General features: G+C 38.5%; 1 protein-coding gene across 19 annotated transcripts in view; it reads left to right on the forward strand.

The window, feature by feature from the left end:
- Positions 1 to 25,541, forward strand: part of LOC100434580 (RING finger protein 17) — a 144,786-nt gene that overhangs the window by 89,459 nt on the left and 29,786 nt on the right. For 16 of the 19 annotated variants that reach the window (XR_008512872.1, XR_008512873.1, XR_008512874.1 and 13 more), the window contains 7 exons: positions 9,242 to 9,362; positions 10,956 to 11,183; positions 11,874 to 12,024; positions 12,180 to 12,298; positions 17,566 to 17,668; positions 18,272 to 18,387; positions 20,642 to 20,931. Coding sequence is in view for 16 of the 19 variants with exons in the window: in XM_063714753.1 (XP_063570823.1) it covers positions 9,242 to 9,362; positions 10,956 to 11,183; positions 11,874 to 12,024; positions 12,180 to 12,298; positions 17,566 to 17,668; positions 18,272 to 18,387; positions 20,642 to 20,931 (1,128 nt within the window). In the remaining 3 variants the exon portion in view is untranslated. The remainder of the gene's footprint in view (positions 1 to 9,241; positions 9,363 to 10,955; positions 11,184 to 11,873; positions 12,025 to 12,179; positions 12,299 to 17,565; positions 17,669 to 18,271; positions 18,388 to 20,641; positions 20,932 to 25,541) is intronic. The other 3 variants (XM_054529446.2, XM_054529450.2, XM_054529453.2) reach the window with 2 other exon arrangements.

Here is a 25,541-nt window from a genome sequence, read left to right on the forward strand (position 1 = left end):
CTGTCACCCGAGCTGGAGTACAGTGGTGTGAACAATGGCTCACTGCAGCCTCAACCTCCAGGGCTCAAGTGATCTTCCTGCCTTAGCCTCCCATGTAGCTGGGACCACAGGCATATGCCACCATGGCCAGCTAATTTTTAAATTTTTTTTGTAGAGATGGGATCTTACTTTGTTGCTCAGGCCAGTCTCGAACTCTTGGGCTCAAGCTATCCTCCCTCCTTGGCCTCCCAAAGTGCTGGGATTACAAGTGTGAGCCACTGTGCCTGACCAGGAATCTGTTTTTCATCTGATATTTTGATAAGTTCCAAAGTTGTAACACACACTGGCTGGGCTGGGCTGGGCTTAATGAATAGTAGTGCAGGATACATGAGACCATGTTTTCTTAGCATAGATGTATGGGACTTTCAGGGGTAGTTTTTACTGTATCCATGTCTTTCCTTTATCGTAAGACTATTGGACTATTCAATGTGAGGAAACTGGGGCCTAGAAATGAATTGCTCAAAGTCATAACCTAGAAATGATAGTATATCTCTGATAATTTATTTACTTCAGAACAAGAAATTGTTCTAAAGAAATAGTGTCATTTAAGAGGAATGTGATTATACAGACTGTATCCTTAGGCTATAGAAGTTTTCTATTTAGCTTCTCTGAAATGAACAAATGAATTAAAGACCTCTTGGTCCTTGAACAGTCTCCACTGATTTTGAGCCAACTTTAACCTGTATAACTGTTTTCCAGCCTTCCTTTAGGAATCATGTTTCGTGGGGTTTTTGCCCCCTCCTAGAATAATTTCCCATGGACAGTCAATCAAGATTTCTTGGGTTTCTTTCTTGATTCCTCTTCTTTCTTTTTCACATAATTATTTAATACCAGTGACATCCAAACACTAGCTGTGGCATAGTTATTAACCTAGATTATTTTATTTAAAAAGTGCCAGAAGGCCTTGCCAAACCAAAACTGTCTTTTCCCATTCACCTGCACAGCAGTAAAATTGTGAGTTCAAGACCTTTATAATAAAGTGAACTACCACAGCTGAGAACAGGAACCTGCCATTAATACATGCTGTGTTACCTTAGAAAGCAAGGAACATTTATATATGATTAAGAGGAGAGCAGGGAAGATGATAAAGGTACAGAACACAGAGAAAGTTGACCCTATTGGAATAAAAACTTTTTGCAAAAGAAGTATAAAACCAAAGAACTAAAGTTAACATGAGATGGAAAAGCAGGGGAGATCAAAGTTTATTGAGGCTCAGTGTTGCTTAGCCTTTTGTGTCTAGATAATTTATCTAGAGCATTGAAAAGTAGCCAGGAATTTTTTTTTTTTCAACTCCTGGTAAAAAAGCTTTTTAGACCAGGTGTGGTGGCTTATGCCTGTAATCCCAGTATTTTGGGAGGTCAGAGGTGGGTGGATCACCTGAGGTCAGGAGTTTGAGACCAGCCTGGTCAACATGGTGAAACCCCATCTCTACTAAAAATAAAAAAATATATATATATTAGCCAGGTATGGTGGCACGCACCTGTTACTCCCAGCTACTTGGAGGCTGAGGCAGGAGAATCACTTGAACCTCGGAGGCAGAAGTTGCAGTGAGCCGAGATTGTGCCATTGCACTCCAGCCTGGGTGAGAGCGAGACTTCGTCTCAAATTAACAACAACAACAACAAAAAAGCAACAAACCCTCTGCAGGAAGCGGACTGCTCCTGGAGGACCCGGGAGAGCCCCCAAAACTGAGTACCCCAACTGCAGAAGTGGGAAAGGGAGACCCTCCTCTCCTGAAAACACACTTCCACTGGAGAAGCTGAAGGTCTGTTTGTTGGAGAAGTTTCCAACTTTACCTGGAGCTGAGTCAATTTAGAGAGCTGAGTGAAATATAGGGGTAGAGGAAGCAGCAGAAAGGCCCTGGGAGCTCACTGGGTCCCCAAGCAGCCCATTCCTGCCTGGTGCCACAGGGATTCAATGGGAGAGGAGCAGGGGGTAAAACTCCACAGGGAGAAGGAAATCTCTAGCTGAACTTGGTAACAATTTGAACAGGGTGAGAAGCCTCCTGGCCAGAACTCGGGGGAGGGTACAGATCTGGTGTGCAGACTCCACACGGAGGGGAAGAACCAAGCCCTTTTCTTTCCCAGCTTGGAGGCAGATAGCCTGGGGCAGGTTTTCAAACCCATGTTGCTCTCCACCTGGACACAGACTTGGGGCTGATGGGGGGAACACAGTGGGAATGAGACTGGCCCTTTGGTTTGCGTGGGCGCTGGGTGAGGCCTGTGACTGCCATCGTTCCCCCACTTCCCTGACAACCTGCATGACTCAGCAGAGGCAGCCGTAATTCTCCTAGGCACACAATTCCAGTGATCTGGGAATCTCACCCCCATCCCCCACAGCAGCCTCAGCAAGACCCACCCAAGGAGAGTCTTGAGCTTAAACACACCTAACCCTGCCCCCACCTGATGGTCCTTCCCTACCCACCCTGGTAGCTGAAGAGAAAGGGCATATTATCTTGTGAGTTCTGCGGCCCCGCCCGTCACCGGTTCCTCCCTGTACTACCGCAGCTGATGCTCTCTGGAAATTGCCACCTCTGGCAGGAGGCCAACTGGCACAAAAATAGAGCATTAAACCACCAAAGCTAAGAACCTTCACAGAGCCCATTTCACCCCATCACCACCTCAATGAGAACAGGCACTGCTGTCCACCGCTGAGAGACCCCATAGGTGGTTCACATCACAGGACTCTCTGCAGACAACCGCCAGTACCAGCACGGAACCAGGTAGACTCTCTGGGTGGCTAGACCCAGAAAGAGACAACAATCACTGTAGTTCAGCTCACAGGAAGCCACATCCATAGGAAAAGGGGAAGAGTACTACATCAGGGGAACACCCCATGAGACAAAAAAATCTGAACGACAGTCTTCAGCCCTAGACCTTCCCTCTGACAGACCTTATCCAAATGAGAACCAGAAAACCAACCCTGGTAATATGACAGAACAAGGCTCTTCAACACCCCCCCAAAATCACACTAGTTCACCAGCAGTGGATCCAAACCAAAAAGTAGTCTCTGATTTACCTGAAAAATAATTGAGAAGATTATTTATTAAGCTAATCAGGAGAGAAAGGCGAAGCCCAATGTGAGGAAATCCAAAAAACAATATAAGAAGTGAAGGGAGAAATATTCAAGGAAATAGCTTAAAACAATCAAAAATTCAGGAAACTTTGGATACACTTTTAGAAATGCGAAATGTTCTGGAAAGTCTCAGCAATGGAATTGAACAAGTAGAAGAAAGAAATTCAGAACTCGAAAACAAGGTCTTCACATTAACCTAATCCAACAAAGACAAGGAAAAAAGAAAATATGAACAAAGCCTCCAAGAAGTCTGGGATTATGTTAAATGACCAAACCATAGACTTCTCTTCTTCCTCAGGAAAACATATTTGGGGAAATAATTGAGGAAAACTTCCCCAGCCTTGCTAGAGACCTAGACATCCAAATACAAGAAGCACAAAGCTTGGAAAATGTATTTGGGGGAATAATCAAGGAAAACTCCCCAGGCCTTGCTAGAGACCTAGATATCCAAATACAGGAAGCACAAAGAAGACCTGGGAAATTCATCGCAAAAAGATCTTTGCCCAGACACATTGTCATCAGGTTATCAAAGTTAAGACAAAGGAAAGGATCTTAAGAGCTGTGAGACAGAAGCACCAGGTAACCTATAAAGGAAAACCTATCAGATTACCAGCAGATTTATCAGCAGAAACCCTACAAGCTGGAAGGGATTGGGGCCCTATCTTCAGCCTCCTCAAACAAAACAACTTATCAACCAAGAATTTTGTATCCAGTGAAACCAAGCATCATATATGAAGGAAAGATACAGTCTTTTTCAGACAAACAAAGGCTGAGAGAATTCGCCATTACCAAGCCACCACTACAAGAACTACTAAAATTTTGGAGTTCTAAATCTTGAAACAAATCCTGGAAACACATCAAAACAGAATCTCTTCAGAGCATAAATCACACCAGACCTGTAAAACAAAAATACAAGTTAAAAAGCAAAAACAAAGAGCAAAAAAACCAAAGTACACAGGCAACAAAGAGCACCATGGATGCAATGGTACCTCACATTTCAATATTAACATTGAATGTAAGTTGCCTAAATGCTCACTTAAAAGATACGGAACCACAGAATGGGTGAGAACTCACCAACCAACCATCTCCTGCCTTCAGGAGACTCACGTAACACATAAGGACTCACATAAACTTGAACTAAAGGGGTGGAAAAAGGCATTTCATGCAGATGGACACCAAAAACGAGCAAGGGTAGTTATTCTTACATCAGACAAAACTTAAAGCAACAGCAGTTAAAAGAGATAGAGAGGAACATTATATAATGGTAAACAGCCTTGTCCAACAGGAAAATATCACAGTCTTAAACATATGGGCACCTAACACTAGAGCTCCCAAATTTATAAAACAATTACTAATAGACCTAAGAAATAAGATAGACAGCAACACAATAATAGTAGGGGACTTCAATATTCCACTGACATTACTAGACAGGTCATCAAGACAGTCAACAAAGAAACTGGATTTAAGCTATACCTTGGAACAAATGGACTTAACAGATATTTACAGAACATTTCATCCAACAACCGTAGAATACCTATTCTATTCAACAGCGTATGGAAATTTCTAAGACCATATGACCTCAATAAATTTAAGAAAATTGAAATTATATCAAGCACTCTCTCAGACCACAATGAAATAAAACTGGAAATCAATTTCAAAAGGAACCTTCAAAACCATGCAAATACATGGAAATTAACCTGCTCCTGAATGAGCGTTGGGTCAAAAAATCAAGATGGAAATTAAAAATTTCTTCAAACTGAACGACATAATGACACAACCTATCAAAACCTCTGGCATACAGCAAAGGTGGGTTCTAAGAAAAGTTCCTAGCCCTACATGCCTACATCAAAAAGACTGAAAGAGCATAAACTGACACTCTAAGGTCACATCTCAAGGACTAGAGAAACAAGAACAAGCCAAACCCAAACCTGGTGAAATAACCAATATCAGAGCAGAACTAAATGAAATTGAAACAAACAAAAAATACAAAAGATAAGAAGCTGGTTATTTGAAAAGGTAAATAAAATTGATAGGCCATTAGCACGATTAACCAAGAAAATGAGAGAAAATCCAAATAATCTCACTAAGAAATGAAACAGGAGATATTACAGCTGACACCACTGAAATACAAAAGATCATTCAAGGCTACTATGAACACTTTTACACACATAAACTAGAAAACCTAGAAGAGATAGTTAAATTCTGGAAAAATACAACCCTCCTAGCTTAAATCAGGAAGAATTAGATACCCTGAACAGACCAATAACAAGCAGCAAAATTGAAATGGTAATTTAAAAATTACCAACAAAAAAAAAGACCAGACGGATTCACAGCAGAATTCTACCAGACAATCGAAGAATTGGTACTAATCCTTTTGACACTATTCCACAAGATAGAGAAAGGAGGAACCCTCCCTAATTCATTCTATGAAGCCAGCATCACCCTAATACCAAAGCCAGGGAAGGACACAACCAAAAAAGAAAACTATAGACTGATATCCTTCATGAACATAGATGTTAAAATCCTTAACAAAATACTAGATCACCGAATCCAACAACATATCAAAAAAGTAATCCATGATCAAGTGAGTTTCATACCAGGGATGCAGGGATGTAATATATGCAAGTCAATAAATGTGATACACCACATAAACAGAATTAAAAATCACATGATCTCAATAGATGCAGAAAAGCATTCAACAAAATCCAGCATCCCCTTATGCTTAAAACTCCCAGGAATTTGGCATACAAGGGACATACCTTAATGTAATAAAAGCCATCTATGACAAACCCACAGCCAACATAATTCTGAATGGGGAAAAGTTGAAAGCATTCCCTCTGAGAAGTGGAACAAGACAAGGATGCCCACTCTTACCACTCCTCTTCAGCATAGTAGTGGAAGTCCTAGCCAGAGCAATCAGACAAGAGAAAGAAAGAAAGGGCGTCCAAATCAGTAAAGAAAAAGTTAAACTGTCACTGTTTGCTGATGATAATGATTGTTTAACTTGAAAACCCTAAGGACTCCTCCAGAAAGCTCCTAGAACTGATAAAATAATTCAGCGAAGTTTCCGGATACAAGATTAATGTACACAAATCAGTAGCTCTTCTGTACACCAACGGCGACCAAGCGGAGAATCAAATCAAGAACTCAACCCATTTTACAATAGCTGCAAAAAAATAAAATACTTAGGAATATAACTAACCAAGAAGTCAAAATACTCTAGAAGGAAAACTACAAAACACTGCTGAAAGAAATCATAGAGGACATGAACAAATGGAAACACATCCCATGGATGTGTAGAATCAATATTGGATGGGTAGAATCCATCTGATTCTACCATATTGCAATGGTACCCATATTGATGGATAGAATGAATATTGTGAAAATGACCATACTGCCAAAAGCAATCTACATATTCAGTGCAATCCCCATCAAAATAACACCATCATTCTTCAGAGAATTAGAAAAAAAATTCTAAAATTCATATAGAACCAAAAAAGAACCCACATAGCCAAAGCAAGACTAAGCAAAAAGAACAAATTTGGAGGCATTACAATACCTGATTTCAAACTATACTATAAGGCCATAGTCACCAAAACAGTGTGGTACTGGTACAAAAATAGGCACATAGACCAATGAAACAGAATAGAGAACCCAGAAATAAACCCAAATACTTACAACCACCGATCTTTGACAAGGCAAACAAAAACATAAAGTGGGGAAAGGACACCCTTTTCAACAAATGGTGCTGGGATAATTGGCTAGCCACATGTAAGAGAATGAAACTGGATCCTCATCTCTTACCTTATACAAAAATCAACTCAAGACTGATTAAAGACTGAAATCTAAGAGAGTAAACTATAAAAATTCTAGAAGATACCATTGGAAAAACCTTTCTAGACATTGGCTTAGGCAAGGATTTCATGACCAAGAACCCAAAAGCAAATGCAGTAAAAACAAACATAAATAGCTGGGACCTAATTGAACTAAAGAGCTTTTGCACGGCAAAAGGAACAGTCAGCAGAGTAAACAGACAACCCACAGAGTGGGAGAAAATCTTCACAATCTGTACAACTGACAAAGGACTAATATCCAGAATCTACAATGACCTCAAACAAATCAGTAAGAAAAAAAATATCAAAAAGTGGGCTAAGGACATGGATAGACAATTCTCAAAAAAAGATACACAAACGGCCAACAAAGGTATGAAAAAATGCTCAACATCACTAATGACCAGGGAAATGCAAATCAAAACTACAATGCGATGCCACCTCCTCACTCCTGCAAAAATGGCCATAATCAAAAAATCAAAAAACAGTAGATGCATGCGTGGGGTGAACAGGGAACACTTCTACACTGCTGGCAGGATTGTAAACTAGTACAGTTACTATGGAAAACAGTGTGGAGATTCCTTAAAGAACTAAAAGTAGAACTACCATTTGATCCAGCCTTCCCACTGCTAGATATCTACCCAGAGGAAAAGAAGTCATTATTCGAAGAAGGCACTTGCACACGCATGTTTATAGCAGCACAATTCACAATTGCAAAATCGTGGAACCAACCCAAATGCCCATCAATCAATGAGTGGATAAAGAAACTGTGATTTATACATATATATGTGTGTGTGTGAATATGAATGATGGACTACTATACAGCCATAAAAGGAATGAATTAACAGCATTTGCAGTGACTTGGATGAGATTGGAGACTATTATTCTGAGTGAAATAACTCAGGAATGGAAAACCAATCATCGTATGTTCTCACTGATATGTGGGAGCTAAGCCATGAGGACGCAAAGGAATGGACTTTGGGAACTTGGGGGTAAAGTAGGAGGGGGGCGAAGGATAAAAGACTACAAATACGGTACAGTGTATACTGTTTGGGTGATGGGTGCACTAAAATCTCACAAGTCACCGCTAAAGAACTTACTCGTTTAACCAAATACCACCTGTACCCCTATAACTTAATGGAAAAAAATTTTTAAAAAGCTTTTAAATGTATACTGTTATAACTCTTATAACTTGGTTAATATAGAATGTTGCTGTTGGTAATGGTTATCTTTTTATTTAGAATCATTCTGACTAGCAGCTACCAGCTGGAAAGGTGTAGGCATATACAGATCTCAGTGCATTTTTTAGAGATGTTTTCTAAAGAAATTTGTCTACCATATTTCAGATACTTATTGACCAATTTCCCTGTGCAGTGTACCATAAATAAGTAAATAGACAGATGAGACACAAGCCTTACACTCAGTTAACTCCCAGTCTAGTTTAAGAAATAGATCTGATAAACAGAATTAAAAGTTAGATGGTTTGTCCTAAAAAACATGGAGACAGAAAAAAGTTCTAGTTAATTGAGGGTTCTAGATTGAGTTTTTGTTGTTTTAAACTTTGTGCCATTTTTATAAAAGCTTAAACCTTTGCAGATGATCACTGGCCTGAGTTAACTTTCATTCACCTTGGTCCTCCTGGAACTTGGTTGAGTTCCATAAAACAATTAAGAATACAACAGAACACTTCTTCAATGAATATACTTTCTGAATCTAAAAGCTTTGAACTGATTTCTTTATATAATGGCACACAGTAACCTAAAATAAAATGTTCACTAATTTGTATATGTTACAGATAACACTGACCATTTATATCTGCAAAATGCTACTCTAACTCCTAGCGACTATGACATTATTCTACAAGAAATGTCGTGTGCAAATGAAAGAAATTAAGTTTCCAATTTTTAAAAAAATTGCCTCATTTAGGCTGGGTGCGGTGGCTCAGGCCTGTAATCCCAGCACTTTGGAAGGCCAAGGTGGGCAGATCATTTGAGGTCAGGAGTTCAAGACCAGCCTGGCCAACATGGTGAAACCCCGTCTCTACTAAAAATACAAAAAAAATTAGCTGGACCTGGTGGCGCGACAGTGTCTGTAGTCCCAGCTACTCGGGGGGCTCAGGCAGGAGAATCACTTGAACCCAGGAGGCAGAGGTTGCAGTGAGCTGAGATCGCACCACTGCACTCCAGCCTGGGCGACAGAGTGAGACTCTGTCTCCAAAAAAAAAAAAAAAAAAATTGCCTCATTTAGTATATTTTGTGACATATTTCTTTCCCCAAACTTTCTTAATGGTTTTACAGAAATTCTGGAAGATAATGTGCTCTTAGTTGAGCTTTTCGATTCTCTTGGTGCTCCTGAAATGACTACTACTAGTATTAATGACCAGCTAGTTAAAGAGGGCCTAGCATCTTATGAAATAGGGTAAGTAGATATGTAAGCTTTCATTGTTAGTTCATGTTCTTATGTAACATTGTAATCGCAAGAAGGGAAAGTGGCATATCATTCTCCATTGGAGATGAGCTTAGACTGTAGACCTGGGAATTTTCCCTGTCCTGGATCAGAAAAAATAGAAAATAACTGGAGTCATTAATGAGGACTAGAGTGACTTTTCCCTCCGTTACTAAGGAACCCAGAAACCAAGAGAAAGGCTCCTTGAGAGTGCTTCTAAGGAAAGGAGACTGCCGTCTTATTTCTGCTTAGGAAGCCCCTTGTGCCTAATTGAGAAAGGAATTGGGAAGAGAAATGGCAGGATGGAGAATAAGCGTAGTGGTAGAATAGCTTACATTTCCATTTGTAGAAATGTTAATTTTCCTGGATTCAAGTAGATACTTTGAATGATAACCAGGCTTGAGCCATTGTGCTAATACTCACCCAGGACAGGCTAGTGGTTAGGGTGACCCCAGAAGCAGAAGAGTAGAGTGGTGGCAAGGACAGGTGGCAGGGTTTTGAGGTCAAGACAAAGAATTCTTCCACAATAGGGACTTGTGCAGTGGGAGTGGCCCTGGAGGAGGCTGAGATGGGCAGATCACTTGAGAGGAGTTTGAGACCAGCCTGTCCAATATGTTGTAACCCCATCTCTACTAAAAATAAAAAAATTAGCTGGGTGTGGTGGCGTGCGCGCCTATAGTCCCAGCTACTCGGGAGGCTGAGGCAGAAGAATCACTTGAACCCAGGAGGCGGAGGTTGCAGTGAGCTGAGATTGTGCCACTGCACTCCAGCCTGTCTGACAGAGCAAGACTCTGTCTTAAAAAAAAAAAAAAAAAAAAAAGAAAAAAGAAAGCCAGTATTCAGATAGCACCCACATGTGATGCCTGTCAGCATAAGCCAAAGAAGTAGTGACACCCCATAGAGGCCTGCAGTGACTCATGCTAGTATTAATGATCTGTGGACATGCTTTCCTGCTCACTCTCATGCTGGAGGAGCTAGAATCAGGAGCTTTTCCACTATAGGTCTCAAATGAGAGCGGAAAAGAAATGAGAATAAACATTCAAATTAATGTTGAACTGGGCCGGGCACAGTGGCTCACGCCTGTAATCCCAGCACTTTGGGAGGCTGAGGCAGGCGGATCATGAGGTCAGGAGTTTGAGACCATCCTGGCCAATAAGGTGAAACCCCGTCTCTACTAAAAATACAAAAAATTAGCGGGACATGGTGGCGGGTGCCTATAATCCCAGCTACTTGGGAGGCTGAGGCAGGAGAATTGCTTGAACCTGGGAGGCGGAAGCTGCAGTGAGCCAAGATCACGTCACTGCACTTCAGCCTGGGTGACACAGCTAGACTCCATTTCAAAAAAAAAAAAAAATTTGGGATTGAATCTTCTCCCTTCTTTTTAAAGTGAGGGTTATTGAAGTATAACTTATATACAGTAAAAAGTCACCTGTTTTAGGTCCACAGTTAAATGAATTTTGACAAAAATAGTCATATAAGCATCATCACAGTCGAGATACAGACCTGAGCAAATGCAAACAAATATTTTGCATACAGTTCTTTTCATTAACTTTTGTTGTTTTTCAGATACATCCTCAAAGATAATTCTCAAATGCATATTGAAGTTTGGGATCCTTCTCCAGAAGAAATTATTTCAAATGAAGTACACAACTTAAATCCTGTGTCTGCAAAATCTCTACCTAATGAGAATTTTCAGTCACTTTATAATAAGGAATTGCCTGTGCATATCTGTAATGTAATATCTCCTGAGAAGATTTATGTTCAGTGGTTGTTAACTGAAAACTTACTTAATAGGTATTATATATATATATATATATATATAATATATAAGGAAAATATTGCATATGATTTTATCCTTTATTCTGTTTCAAAGATCTAGAAGTCATAAATGTAGATTTTACAAGCGAAATTATTTTAACTAAGTAGTCTCAGCTAGTTAGAAGTATGAAAATAGGATATCTGTTGGCTGTTTTCGCTGTATTAGAATTTATTCATTCTACAAATACCTATTGAGCACCTACTATATGATAACCAGTATTATAAGTGTTAGGGATACCCTGGTATAAAACATAGACAAATCTTTGTTATCATGTGGCTTAAACTCTAGTAGAGGGAGAGAGAGTGAACATATAAAATTTTTAGTGTGGCAGATGGTGATAAGGGAAATAGAAAAAAATAAAGCATTTGGGGAGGAAGGCACTTTTAGGATGGTCAAAGAAGACCTCAGAGACAGTGACTTTTGAAACAGGCCCCAAAGAAGGAAGGAGGGAGGTAAGCCACATGAGGGTCTGAGGGAAGTTTATCTCAAGCAGAAGGAAGAGCTAGTTCAAAAACCTGAGGAAGAAATACACTTGTACATTTAAGGAAGAACAAGGTGTCCAGCTTGGCTGGAGCGGAATGAGCAAGCAGGGATTGTAGAAAACATGTAGCCAGAGAATTATATAAGAAAAGGTTTGGAAAGTTAAATATTTTTTATCTCTATAGTTTAGAAGAAAAGATGATAGCTGCTTATCAGAACTCAAAATGGGAACCTGTTAAATGGGAAAATGATATGCACTGTGCTGTTAAGATCCAAGATAAAAATCAGTGGCGAAGAGGCCAGATCATCAGAATGGTTACCGACACATTGGTAGAGGTAAATTACAGAATTAAAAGTATAATTGTGAAGGTGAATGCATTTTGTATTTTTTTTCCCTGGAGTTAAAACAGTTTTCATTGAGTTTTTCAGTTTGCCAAAAAAATATTTCGAAGTGTTGTTTGTCTGTAGACTTAAAGTTATTATTCTCTTAGGTCTTGCTGTATGATGTGGGTGTTGAACTAGTAGTGAATGTTGACTGTTTAAGAAAACTTCAAGAAAATCTAAAGACAATGGGAAGACTCTCTTTGGAATGTTCTCTGGTTGACATAAGGTAGTTTTTAGCTGAGTAATTTTCTCATTATTTTAAATATTATTTTTAAATGGGTTCTCGTCAGTTTTAATTTTGCTAAGATATTCTGAAATTTTCCTAAAATCTAGTTAATTTTGGACTTTAAGAGGGAAGGAGAAAAGTTTGGAGCACATAAATTTAGTGGCATTGAGAAATAGAGATAGGTGAGTATGAAAGTGCCTAGATAGAATTCAAACTGTTGAATATTAAAAATTTTACTTTGAGGAACAACAAACACAGAAATAAATTGTGTAAGTTTAGAATTGCATAGAAAGCTAAAAATATGTAAATTACCAAAAAGAGTGAATTTGTAGAGGATTCTGGGAAAATGACAGAACAGTTTTAGTCTACTGGAATCCCACTATAAAAACAGTAACTTGGATAGTAAAACTAAAGACTACACAGTCAATATCTACAACAAAATCAGATGACAGGTTACTTCTGTGAGCCCTCAAATATTAGCAGGTGGGGTACACCATGAACCAGGACCTTTACAGTATCAACACTTGTGTGGGAGGATTTGGAGGGAAGGCAGACTAGGATTCCAACAGCTTTGAGAATAGGAATTGGCAACGGTATTTCACTGGTGCCTGCAGGCCAATCTGAGAATAGCAGCCAAAACTAAGGGATAAGGCAGGATGCGGTTCTTATCTGAATGCAAGAAAGAGATCTGTAAATGTGCCAAACTCCCACAATACTGGAGCGTTTTTAGCCGTATAACCTCTTGAAAGTAAACTGAAATTCCTTCCCATAACCCCACACTGAGAAGAAATTGCTGGGAATAGACTTCAATTTGAGCAAGACAGGCAGTGGAGCAAAGGAAAGGAAAGATCCAGATGAAAGGAGGGGAAAGGGCCAGGTGAGGTGGCTCACACCTGTAATCCCAGCACTTTGGGACACTAAGGCAGGAACATCACTTGAGGCCAGGAGTTCAAGCCTTCAGTGAGCTATGATTGTGCTACTACACTCCAGCCTGACACAGTGATTTTTTAACCTAAATATAGAATTTTACAGTTTTTCCTGCCAACTTTCTTCTAATTGGTTTTGAAACTCAGATATTTGATTTTGCTATTCCATGTCTAGGCTGCCCCATCTAATGTTGTATTATCTGTAGATTTGAAAGCATACCTCTGTCAGAGTTGTAGTCTACAGTTTATGAGCTAAATCCAACTAATATGCACTTGGCCTGCAGAATGTTTTTTGAACTATGGCATATTAACTCTTTAAAAAACTAGTAAATTTCACATAAAAATTTGAGTTTCTTTTATTGGCAAAAATTGGATATCTAGCCTCTAAGCCAAAAATAACTGGCCTTCCCCCAGAGGTTCAGAAGAGTTGTTAACTTTTGTTAAATAAATCCTAGCTGCTATTCACCATAGAATACTAGATAAAATTGTACATATAGGAAACAGCTCTATCATTAAGTCTACTGGCAGATCGTTTGCTATTGCTTTGATATGCTACCACAGTTATCCAAATCACTTGGGGTAGCTTGTAGTTCTAGACCAGGGTGTCCAATCTTTTGGTTTCTCTGGGCCACATTGGAAGAAGAATTATTGTCTTGGGCCACACATAAAATACACTAACAGTAATAATAGCTGATGAGCTAAAAAAAAATTGCAAAGAAATCTCATAATGTTTTAAGAAAGTTTACGAATTTGTGTTGGGCTACATTCAAAGCTGTCCTGGGCCGCGTGCAGGTTGGATAAGCTTGTTTTAGATTGTCTCAAATTTGATCACTGACTTGAAGCCAATTGCATGTTATTTGGCTAAAAGACATATACACATACACACACTTAGGTATACATATATGTGTAGGCTTTTCAGACATGGATTATAAATAGGAATATTAAAAATATGTTTACCAATAAAGCTAAAAGATCCGAAAGACCCTTTCAGCATTATTATAAAAACTTTAATGAACCTGTGATTTTTTTTTTTTAAGAAATAAACCATACTGGTTTATCTAGCTTATTTGTATCTCATCTGCAAGGATCTCATGAGAGAACTCCAGACACACTATACAATATACCTTAACATTTATTGTCCACTAGGACAGGCATTGTATGATGTGCTTTACGTGTGTTAGTTTAGTTCTCACAATAATACCGACATGGAACTATTATTATCTTCATATTACAATTGAAGAAACTTCATGATGAGAAATTAAGTACCTTACCCAAAGTTATCTATATAAATCTAACATTGGTTTGATTTATCTGTTTTGAAACCTGATCTATTTATTTATTTATTTATTTATTTGAGACAGAGTCTCCCTCTGTTGCCCAGGCTGGAGTGCAGTGGTGTCATCTTGGCTCACCACAACCTCTGCCTCCCAGATTCAAGCGATTCTCCCACCTCAGTCTCCCGAGTAGCTGGAATTACAGGTGTGCGCTACCATGCCCGGCTAATTTTTGTATTTTTAGTAGACATAAGGTTTCACCATGTTGGCCAGGCTGGTCTCAAATTCCTGACCTCAAGTGATCTGCCTGCCTCGGCCTCCCAAGGTCCTGGGATTATGGTGTGAGTCACCACGCCCGGTCTAAAAATTGATATTATGATAGGATAGCTTCTTTTTTTTTATTTGTTTTATTCCCTAAAGATCCTTGTTCTGATAGGATACCTTCCTCTTAATGAGCCATTTCTCTAACCTTACAGGCACCTCTTCCTATTGTCTGTGATCACTGATGGTGACAATGGGACACTGTAAATCTTTTCAGTGCCCTGGAATGGAAATCTCAGCTCACATACTATATAAATCCTATCTTAGTTTTCACTTTGACATTAAATATTTCAATCAGAATAATTGAACAGAATTATATCAGTCCCTTAATTGTACCTAACAGTACAGAGAATGTGTTTGTGTACATACTTTAAATGGTATCTTATGGACTGGAATGGAATACCATTATCATTTTAAAAGCCTAATAATAGCTAACCTTTAAGAACTTCTGGAACCTGCATTAATTGTCTTAAAGACACTATTTCACTTAATCCTAACAACAAACCTTAAAGATATAAATACTAATTATAGGTAAGGAAATTGAATATTTAAGAGGTTAAGTATTTTATTATCTGGATAAAATATCTGCTGACTGTTGAGTTAGGATTATAAACACAGTCTGAACCCAGAACCGGGACTCTAACCACTCTGTTTTACTGTCATTTTAAGAAATCTCTTTTAATAGATTGTTCTTAGGTTGATAAAATAGATATTAAACTCAGTTTACCCTTTTACCATTCTTAAGTGCACAGTTCTATGACATTAAGAACATTCATGGCCGGACGCGGTGGCCCACGCCTGTAAATCCAGCACTTTGGGAGGCTGAGGCAGGCAGATCGCTTGAGGTCAGGAGTTCAAGACTAGCCTGGCCAACATGGTGAAACTTAGTCTCTACTAAAAATACAAAAATTAGCCAGGTGTGGTGGCAGGCACCTATCATCCCAGCTACTTGGGAGGCTGAGGTAGGGAGAATTGCTTGAACCTAGGAGGCAGAAGTTGCAGTGAGCCAAGATTGCGCCACTGCACTCCAGCCTGGGCAACACAGTGAGACTCTGTCTCAAAAAAATAAAATAAAACAAAAAAATCACATTGTTATATAGCATTTACCACCATTTCATCTCAAGAACTTTTTCATCTTCCCTAACTGAAATTCTATATTCATACATTTTTTAAATGTTAAATTAATATTTATATCCATAATAAATCAATGGATAACCTTGATGTTACATTGACTTATATTTATATACCATCGTAATAAATAAACCATAACTGGTTCCAAGAGTTCCTAACAATTTAAGCTTCTTAGCACATAAGAACTCTCTCTGGGCTTTACAATAAGTAGTATAGCACATTTATGAAATCCTGTTTGGCCAAGTTATGTGCCCAGTTGATTTGGTTAGTTCACCCATATAAGCCATGTTACTGTGAAAAGATTGACCAGGCGAAGCTGAGTGTGGTGGCATACACCTTTAGCCCCAGCTACTCAGGAGACCAAGATGGGAGGATTCGTTGAGCCCATGAGTTCAAGGCCAGCCTGGGCAACATAATGAGGCCCTGTCTCTTAAAAAAATTGACCAGAATTAATTGTTTACTCAGTTAATGGGCAAGCTCAATGAAACTCTGGAACTAGAAATCATATTTAGAGAGCCTATAGATCCTCCATTATCTTATCTGTAATCTCTTCTGTGTTACTAATTCTTTATTCTTGGGGATAGATTTGCTGGTTAGACACATCTAAGGCAAGCTTGTCCAACCCACAGCCCACAGGCCACATGCAGCCCAGGATGGCTTTGAATGCAGCCCAACACAAATTTGTAAACTTTCTTAAACATTATGAAATTTTTTTGAGTTTTTTGTTTTGTTTTGTTTTGTTTTTAGCTCATCAGCTACATTAGTGTATTTTATGTGTGGCCCAAAACAGTTCTTCCAGTGTGGCCCAGGGAAGCCAAAAGATTGGACACCTCTGCGGTCACTCAGTTTCAACTCTGTAAACTAAAATGGATGATGAAATTGGATACTCTGCATTTCATTTATCTGTCAGATATTTATTGAGCATTTTTTTAAACTATGCATTACTGTCTGACAGTATTTGCTGAAAGCTTAGGCAGTGGTACTGCTAAATTTTAGTCATTTAAAACTGTATTACCACATCTATCAGATAATGTAAAAAATTTTGTTGAATCAGTAATTTAAATTTCTGGTATTTCTATTATTTATGGGTAGCAATTCCAGTTAGATTTTAAATCCAAAGAACTTCCAAAGATGGGCAGTGGAATCATCATTACAAAGAGACTTTTTTTCTTTCTATTAAATATTGCTGGAATGGCTTCTATGTGACAGGCACTATACGAGTCATTAGGGAATATGATGATGCACATAATACATCATCATTCCTGTTCTCTTGGAGTTTATAGTCTAGTTGACATATATGAAGTGTATATAATGACTTAAAAAGTATTTAAAATATACCTGTTTTTTCCAGGTCCTCAATGTAGCTGCAGAAGAGATACACATAAATAAGTTAATATGTAATATGGGCCCTCAGTAAAATAGAGGGATGAAAAAAGGATAGGAAAATGAGAGAAAAAAATGTAAAAATAATATGAATCCATGTTTAAATTGTTTTTTTACTACAGATAGTTGGTTCAAACTGTGAGTGTATATGTGTGTAAATATAGTGTTTTTTGTATATTTGAATATTGTATGCTATTTTTATAAAACAAGTTGCCATTGTTTTCTGTTGTAGACCAGCTGGTGGGAGTGACAAGTGGACAGCAACAGCTTGTGACTGTCTTTCATTGTACCTGACTGGAGCTGTAGCAACTATAATCTTACAGGTGGATAGTGAGGTAACAAGTTACAAGAGATATGTGCTGATGATCTCATTAATGTTTCCATCAATTCCATTTATTTTCTTTCTTGTAGAGAAAATAGCAGCCAACTATTTGGATTTTGTTACAAATTTTGTTGGTTTTATTTCAAAGTATAAGAGGCATATATCTTTTCAGACCACTTCAAAAATATTCTTTGCTTTCTTTTTTCTAATTTAAATGTTTTGTTACATTGAGTAGAATTTTATAATTCACTTTATTACTATTTATGTGCCTTCTCCAGTTTTATACCTTTTTCCATATGAAGCAGAATATATGTTTTGTCGTTCTTTTGCTTTTTGTAGGAGAAAACAGGCACACCTTGGAAAATATATTTAGATTCTCTGATTTACAGAGAATGCAAAAGAATAAAGAAACTTGTTAACTGATGTTGTATTCCTCACTTCCCAACTCCCCATTCTGTGACTGGAAAAAAAATGTTTAGATATCAAAATAACTTGACTCAGTTGGGAATATTTCTTGCTTAGAGAAATGTAGAAGAACTGCCTGTGAAATGTACATTGTTTATATGAAGATTTCATTTTGGTGTTTCATGTTTACTCTGCTCTTAAATCACTGCAGGAAAACAACACAACATGGCCATTACCTGTGAAAATTTTCTGCAGAGATGAAAAAGGAGAGCGTGTTGATGTTTCTAAATATTTGATTAAAAAGGGTTTGGCTTTGAGAGAAAGGAGGTATAGACTTTTAAAAAAATTTTTGACATCAGTTTGTGATGGATGCCTCTTAGTTGCGTGTTCAAATCTTATGTGTGCTTTCAAGTCTGAATTGCATCTTGTTTGCTCTTAAAGATTTATAAGCTGACCTGAGGAGCCAGCTCAGAAATAGATTCCTTAAGAATTGCTCATTTCATTTTTCAGGCATGTCAGTTCTTGCATACTTAAGCCCGTTTACTGACATACTTGCTTTTGTAATTTCCCCTCTCCTTTGACATTTACACTGTAAACCAAAGAAAAAGAGAACAATGTAGTGGATACCAGATCTGAGCCCTTTGGAATCCTTTGCTTAGACATGAATGTTTAGGCTTTATTTTAGAAATTCTGGTAGGTATATACCTACTAGATGTATTTATATGAAATGTAAATGTATTTATATAAACAGGATGAGTAGCAAATAAGTAATTGAACAGTATTTACATTTAAAGATCCTTTCGGGTTCTATGTTTGGAGTTTAAGCACCTTTGGTCCAGGGACAGGATCAGGATATGGTTGTGGCCCTAGCTTAATCTTTTCTCTCTCTCTCTTTTTTTTTTTTCCGTGAGACGGAGTCTGGCTCTGTCACCCAGGCTGGAGTGCAGTGGCGCAATCTCGGCTCACTGCAAGCTCCACCTCCCGGATTCACGCCATTCTCCTGCCTCAGCCTCCTGAGTAGCTGGGACTATAGGCGGCCGCCACCTCGCCTGGCTAATTTTTTGTATTTTTAGTAGAGACGGGGTTTCACCGTGTTAGCCAGGATGGCCTCGATCTCCTGACCTCGTGATCTGCCCGCCTCGGCCTCCCAAAGTGCTGGGATTACAGGCGTGAGCCACCACGCTCGGCCTCTTTTCTCTCTCTTTCTAGAGATATAGAGGTATGTTGGAATTGGAGACACAAGTCCCAAGTAGCCACTTTGTACCATACATGGCCAGATCTCCATAGATGTGTTTGCCTTAACTTATATCTTAGCTTCTTCAGAACAGGGATCCCAATCCTGATGGAATGGAAAGAGAATTAGAAGTCAGAAAGAAAGTGGGACATGAGGCTAGATATGGGAGATGCGGCCTGGATTGCCCGGGCTTTGGCATACAGCTAATTGCTTTCCCTTTAGGCTAAAGCAATTCCTTGATAGAAGAAATGTTAGAATGGAAAATGCTAGGCAAGTTAATACTACTGACATTGTCTGCTACCAGTTGTAATGTTCTTTACTGCTTTTACAGACTGAAACTACTAGCTATCTTAGGGCGGCGGTGGGTTGGGGGTCTAGCAGGGTATTTGAGGAATTATGTGGCTTTTTCATAAATGCTTTATTTCCATTGATTGATTGATTGATTGATTGAGACAGAGTCTCATTCTGTTGCCCAGGCTTGAGTGCAGTGCTGTGATCTCAGCTCACTACAATCTCTGGCTCCTGGGTTCAAGCGATTCTCACACCTCAGCCTCCCAAGTAGCTGGGATTACAGGCATGTGCCACCATGCCTGGCTAATTTTTCTATTTGTAGTAGAGACAGGGTTTCACCATGTTGGCCAGGCTGGTCTCGAACTCCTGACCTCAGGTGATCTTCCCTCCTCAGTCTCCCAAAGTGCTGGGATTATAGGCGTGAGCCACCATGCTTGGCTCTTATTTCCTTTTAAAAGTACAGGAGATGAGAAGAAATAGAAACTTGCTATAATTCCGCTAAAACACAATCAATATTAATATTTCCTTGTAAGATTTTATTTTTTTATACAATAGGGATACCTATTTTTTTTTATTGGAAGGGAATGGTACAAAGTAGAAAAACTGAGTAAATATAGCATATTACCACTTAGGTAATATATGGATAGTACCTTATTGTTTTTTAGGAGACTCATGTTTTCTTTGTATTTATGGATGTTAATAGCTTGCCAGATGTCTATGTGTGGACTAAATTGAAATCATCTTAAAGGTGTTGTATCTTCTAGTAACATTGAATTCATTGTACAATGCTTGAGATATACGTATGAAATTTTAAGAGAGCATAATCTGTAAATATAGAAATTTAAAACATTTACTTAAATTTTTATTGCTTTTTCTCATCAGTCTCATAATTTAAAGTAGTTTTAATTTTAACTTGTTATGGTAATTTTTATGTAACAAATTAGAGCAAATATTTTCTTTCAATTTCATGTATATCTGAAGGATTCTTTTTATGTTGTTTTACCCAGAATTTTATATTTCCTCATGTTTAGATGTGTTCTTTTTTGGATGTTACAGAATTAATAAATTAGATAACAGCCATTCATTATCTGAGAAGTCTCTGGAAGTCCCCCTGGAACAGGAAGATTCAGTAGTTGCTAACTGTATTAAAACTAACTTTGACCCTGACAAGAAAACTGCTGACATAATCAGTGAACAGAAAGTGTCTGAATTTCAGGAGAAAATTCTAGAACCAAGAACCACTAGAGGGTATAAACCACCAGCTATTCCTAACATGAAAGTATTTGAGGCAACAGTCAGCTGTGTTGGTGATGATGGAACTATATTTGTAGTACCTAAACTATCAGGTGAGACCTTCTATGTTATGTAGGCTCTAGTTCTCTAGTAAGAACGACAGGGATTGAACAACTTTGGGCAACCTCTTTGAATGTTATTTTCACAAGGTTGTTAGGAGGATTAAATGATTTCACACAATGCGTGCAAAGTGCATTTAATAATGCTTAACATAAAAATCATTTAATGCAGTTTTTCATTATTCTAACATAGCAGTGTTATATAATTATAATTATGTGAGTGCTATTCTCAGTATAAGAAGAAAGGAATTTGGAATTTCCATTTCCACTATTATGGCAGATGAACAACTCTCCCAAATAAGTCAGATCAGATGCCAATTTTTTTTTTAATGAACATTTACTGAGTTGGCATAAAAGTAAAGAACATACCAAGCTCCAAAACAAACTGAAATCACACACTGGGAGGTAAGCATGTGCCAAAGAAGGCAATCACTCTAGAGTTGCTTCATAACTACAGAACCTTGAGCAACTTTGATAACTACACAAAGTTAAAGAAAAAGGAAATAAAGGTCCAGGCCCCTTTATTCAAAGTGGGAAATCTAATAGGAATTCCTCACGTGAAGATGGGATCCCAAAAGATGACTCCCACAATGGGTCAGTGTGCTGATCACATTAAAAATCACTAAAAGTAGAGTTCAAATGAATTTTTTAAAGTTACTATAAAATGTTATTAATGTGAAAGAGTATAAAATGTATTATTTAAATAACAACGTTAAGATGAGTAGCCACATACACATTGCCCATGATAAGAAGCAGCATCGCCAGAACCTAAGCAGACTTGTGTTGCCCCACTTGATCACGTCTCCTGTTTTGCCACCCAAGATATAGCCACTTTTCTGAATTTGCTAATTATCATTTCCTGTGTGCGTCACTAAACAAATTTTTTAGGTTTTCCATCTTTCAAACTTTATGTAACCAGAACCAAAATGTACATAACTCTTTTGTGACTTTTCATCAAACTGTTTGAGATTTGTCCACCTTGGTGCATTTCACTATATTTCATTCATTTTTTTAAATGAATTAATAGCATTTCCATGAATGATTATATCTCAGTATGTGTTCTATTGATAGATACATGTGTTTCTAGATTTTCTGTGACTACAAAAAATCCGACTATGAACATTCTTGTACCTGTCTCTTGTTACACACAAGCAGAATTTTTCTAGGGCACATAAGCTAGTGAACAGAATTGGTAATCATTGGCCAGGCACGGTGGCTCATGCCTGTCATCCCAGCACTTCGGGAGGCTGAGGTGGGTGGATCACGAGGTCAGGAGTTTGAGACCAGCCTGGCCAACATGGTGAAACCCCATCTCTACTAAAAATACAAAAATTAGCTGGACATGGTGGCACGAGCCTGTAATCCCAGCTACTCCGGAGTCTGAGGCAGGAGAATCATTTGAACCTGGGAGGCAGAGGTTGCAGTGAGCCCAGATCGTGCCACTGCTTTCCAGCCTGGACAATAGAGTGAGTGAGACTCCATTAAAAAAAAAAAAAAATTGGTGGATCATTTCTAGGGAATGTCAAATTGTTTTTCAAAGTTGTTTATAACAGTTTACACTCATCACTACCACTGCATGAAGAGTGTCATTACCCCACATCCTTGCTAACACTTAATAAGGTCAGATTAAGTTCTACCTATCCTAGTGGATGTGAAATTGTCTCTCACTATGGCTTTAATTAGCATTTCCTTGACTTCTTATGGCGTAAACATCATTTCTTCTATTTGAGTCGTTTGTATTTCTGTGTTTTTGAATGCCTGTCCATATCTTCGCTCACTTTCCATTAAGTCATTGCTTTCTGATTCATAGTTCTTAATATATCCTGAACACTTATCCCTTCTTGGTTTTATGTGTTCCAGATACCTTCTCTCAGTTTCTTACTTGTCTTTTCAGTGTCTTTTGGGAGTTTCTGGATGAACAGAAGGTCTTAATGTAATTTTATCAATCTTCTTTGTTTTTTGGTTTTGTATCTCATTTTAAATCCTTTCTTGGGCCAGGCGAAGTGGCTCATGCCTGTAATCCCAGCACTTTTGAGAGGCCTACGTGGGTGGATCACAAGGTCAGGAGTTTCAGACCAGCCTGGCCAATGTGGTGAAACCCCATCACTACTAAAAATACAAAAATTAGCTGGGCATCGTGGCGGGCACCTGAAGTCCCAGCTACTCAGGAGGCTGAGGCAGAAGAATCGCTTGAACCCGGGAGGCAGAGGTTGCCATGAGCCGAGATTGCACCACTGCATTCCAGCCTGGGTGACAGAGCAAGAATCTGTCTCAAAAAAAAAAAAAAAAAAAAATCCTTTCTTACTCTGATGTCAGAAAGCTATTTCATTATATGATCTTGTAAAAAAATGTTTATAGTTTTGTTTTTTACAGAAAGTCTTTAAGCTATCCTGGAATTGATTTTTCAGTAGATAAGAAGAGATCCAATTTTTTTAGAGGTTTAGTTAGTAGTCCTAGCTCATCGGCTTATACTCCACACATTCCCCACTGATCTGCAATGCTAACTTTGTCAAAGATTAAGGTTCCATATATGCATGAGTAGTTTCTGAACTTTCTGTTCTGTGTTAGTGCTATTTATCCCTACACCAATACCAGTTTTTTTCCTGAATATAGCCTATACTACTTTTAGTGTGTATACAAGTTACTTTGTTGTGTATCGTATAACGCTTGAAATCCATTGGATTTCTTGTTTTTCTTTAGGTGCATCTTGGCTTCTTCAATCGTGTGTTTTATTCACTTTACCCTATTGTTTCTGTGGGAGACACTGTGTTCAAAGTGTTGCAAGGTCACAAAGCAAAGGCAAAGTTAGGCTAGAGATGAGAAAAGATAACTTTTGAGAAATGCTCCAAACCCCATGGCTTTGGAAATATAGATAGATATGGACAGGGAAAAAATACTGGTAGACCTTTTTAGAGTTAGGAACTTTAGGGAGGTAGGCATAGATAAGACAAAGGGGTTCAGCCTGGCTGGAAGAATAGAAGTAATGAAGTTTGGTAAGAATAAGGGAGTTAGGTATATGATGAAGTAGTTGGGTTTTCAGCATCATGATATATGAGGGCTGCCACTCAGGATTTTACTCTTTCCTCCATGATTTCAATATTTTTATGCATCTGTAAACCTTGGGATCCTTGAGAATATAAAAATCCTGGAGCCCCATTTTTTTGTACACCTGAGAGTGGCAATGACACATGTGGTTGGCAGAATTTAGAACTTAGAGAGGCCACCAGTGATTATGTAGACATCCTCAGTACTCTCCCAGCATGGAAGAGAAGCAACATGAAACCAGCTTCTATAGGCTGCTAAAATGACTCTTAGATCAGGACTAGCATAAATTAACCTGCTTTCCACCATTGTGTCTCCCTTATTTTCCTCACCTTGGGACTAAGATGCTGGGGGTGTGGGTGGAGGGTTTCCAAGTTTGTAAGACCTGTCACTTACACAAGTTTGGAGGCTTTCTATGAAAAAAGAATACAGGCTGGGTGCGGTGGCTCACGCCTGTAATCTCAGCACTTTAGGTCAAGGCAGGAAGATTGCTTAAGCCCAGGAGTTTGCGACCAGGCTGGGCAACATGGTGAGACCCCATCGCTACAAAACATGCAAAAATTAGTTGGGCATGGTGGTGCATGCCTGGATCTCAGCTACTCAGGGAACTGAGGCAGGAGGATTGCTTGAGCCCAGGAGGTCAAGGCTGTAGTGAGCTGTGTTCATGCCACTGAACTCCAGCCTGGGCAACAGAGTAAGACCCTGTCTCATTTTCTAAAAATAAATACAGAAGTTTATATTTCTTGAGAATGAGAAAAGAAATCACAACAAATAACTGGAGCTTTAGGAACCTTTGAGAATATTCAGGTCCCTCATGAGATCTTTAGGCTTATGTGCAAATGCTGCAAATGCTTCCTGACTATAACCTGGGCCCATCAGAATAGTTGGTAACTCTAGCACCTGTAGGGCTTAGTGTCATTAGCTCCTAATTAGTACCTATGGATAAGGGTATGGTAGCTATGAATTTACTGAAATTTTTTTCTCATTTGTTGTATCTCCTAAATATATTTTTTAATTTGAAAGACAGAATAAAATCAGTACAATTGGCTGTTCTGGAAAAAATAACGTTTGAGACCTGTAGTAATAATACGTAACCCAGAAACTTTGCTTGACATGTATAAATAGTAATTGTTCAAACTAGTAGCCTGTTATCTGCCAGGCAGTGTGCTGGATGCTTTACATTTAATCCTCCTGCAGCACTTGATGATACTGACAGGTACTGTTATTCCCAGAAGATGCTGTTACACCCAGAATAGGTGGTGGTATTATGGAAGGATAAACTGAGGCTTATTGGAGGTAAGGGAACTACCCAAGATCACACAACTAAAGCAGTAAGATGGGAATGGTAACTGACTCCAGAGCTTGCCTTCTATGGTATCAGTTATGGATATATATATATATATTTACTGTGGAACTAATGGGCCAATTAGCAATAAAAGCAAAATTGAAAATTTAATTTATATTCCCATCATCATACTGTATCTAAGCAACAAGTAGTATATAACCCATGTTCTGTTTTACTTAGGGCTGTCAAACTGACCCTATTTTGAATTGGTAGTACT

Source organism: Pongo abelii, chromosome 14 (genome assembly GCF_028885655.2).
Source record: "Pongo abelii isolate AG06213 chromosome 14, NHGRI_mPonAbe1-v2.0_pri, whole genome shotgun sequence".
Lineage (NCBI taxonomy): Eukaryota > Metazoa > Chordata > Mammalia > Primates > Hominidae > Pongo > Pongo abelii.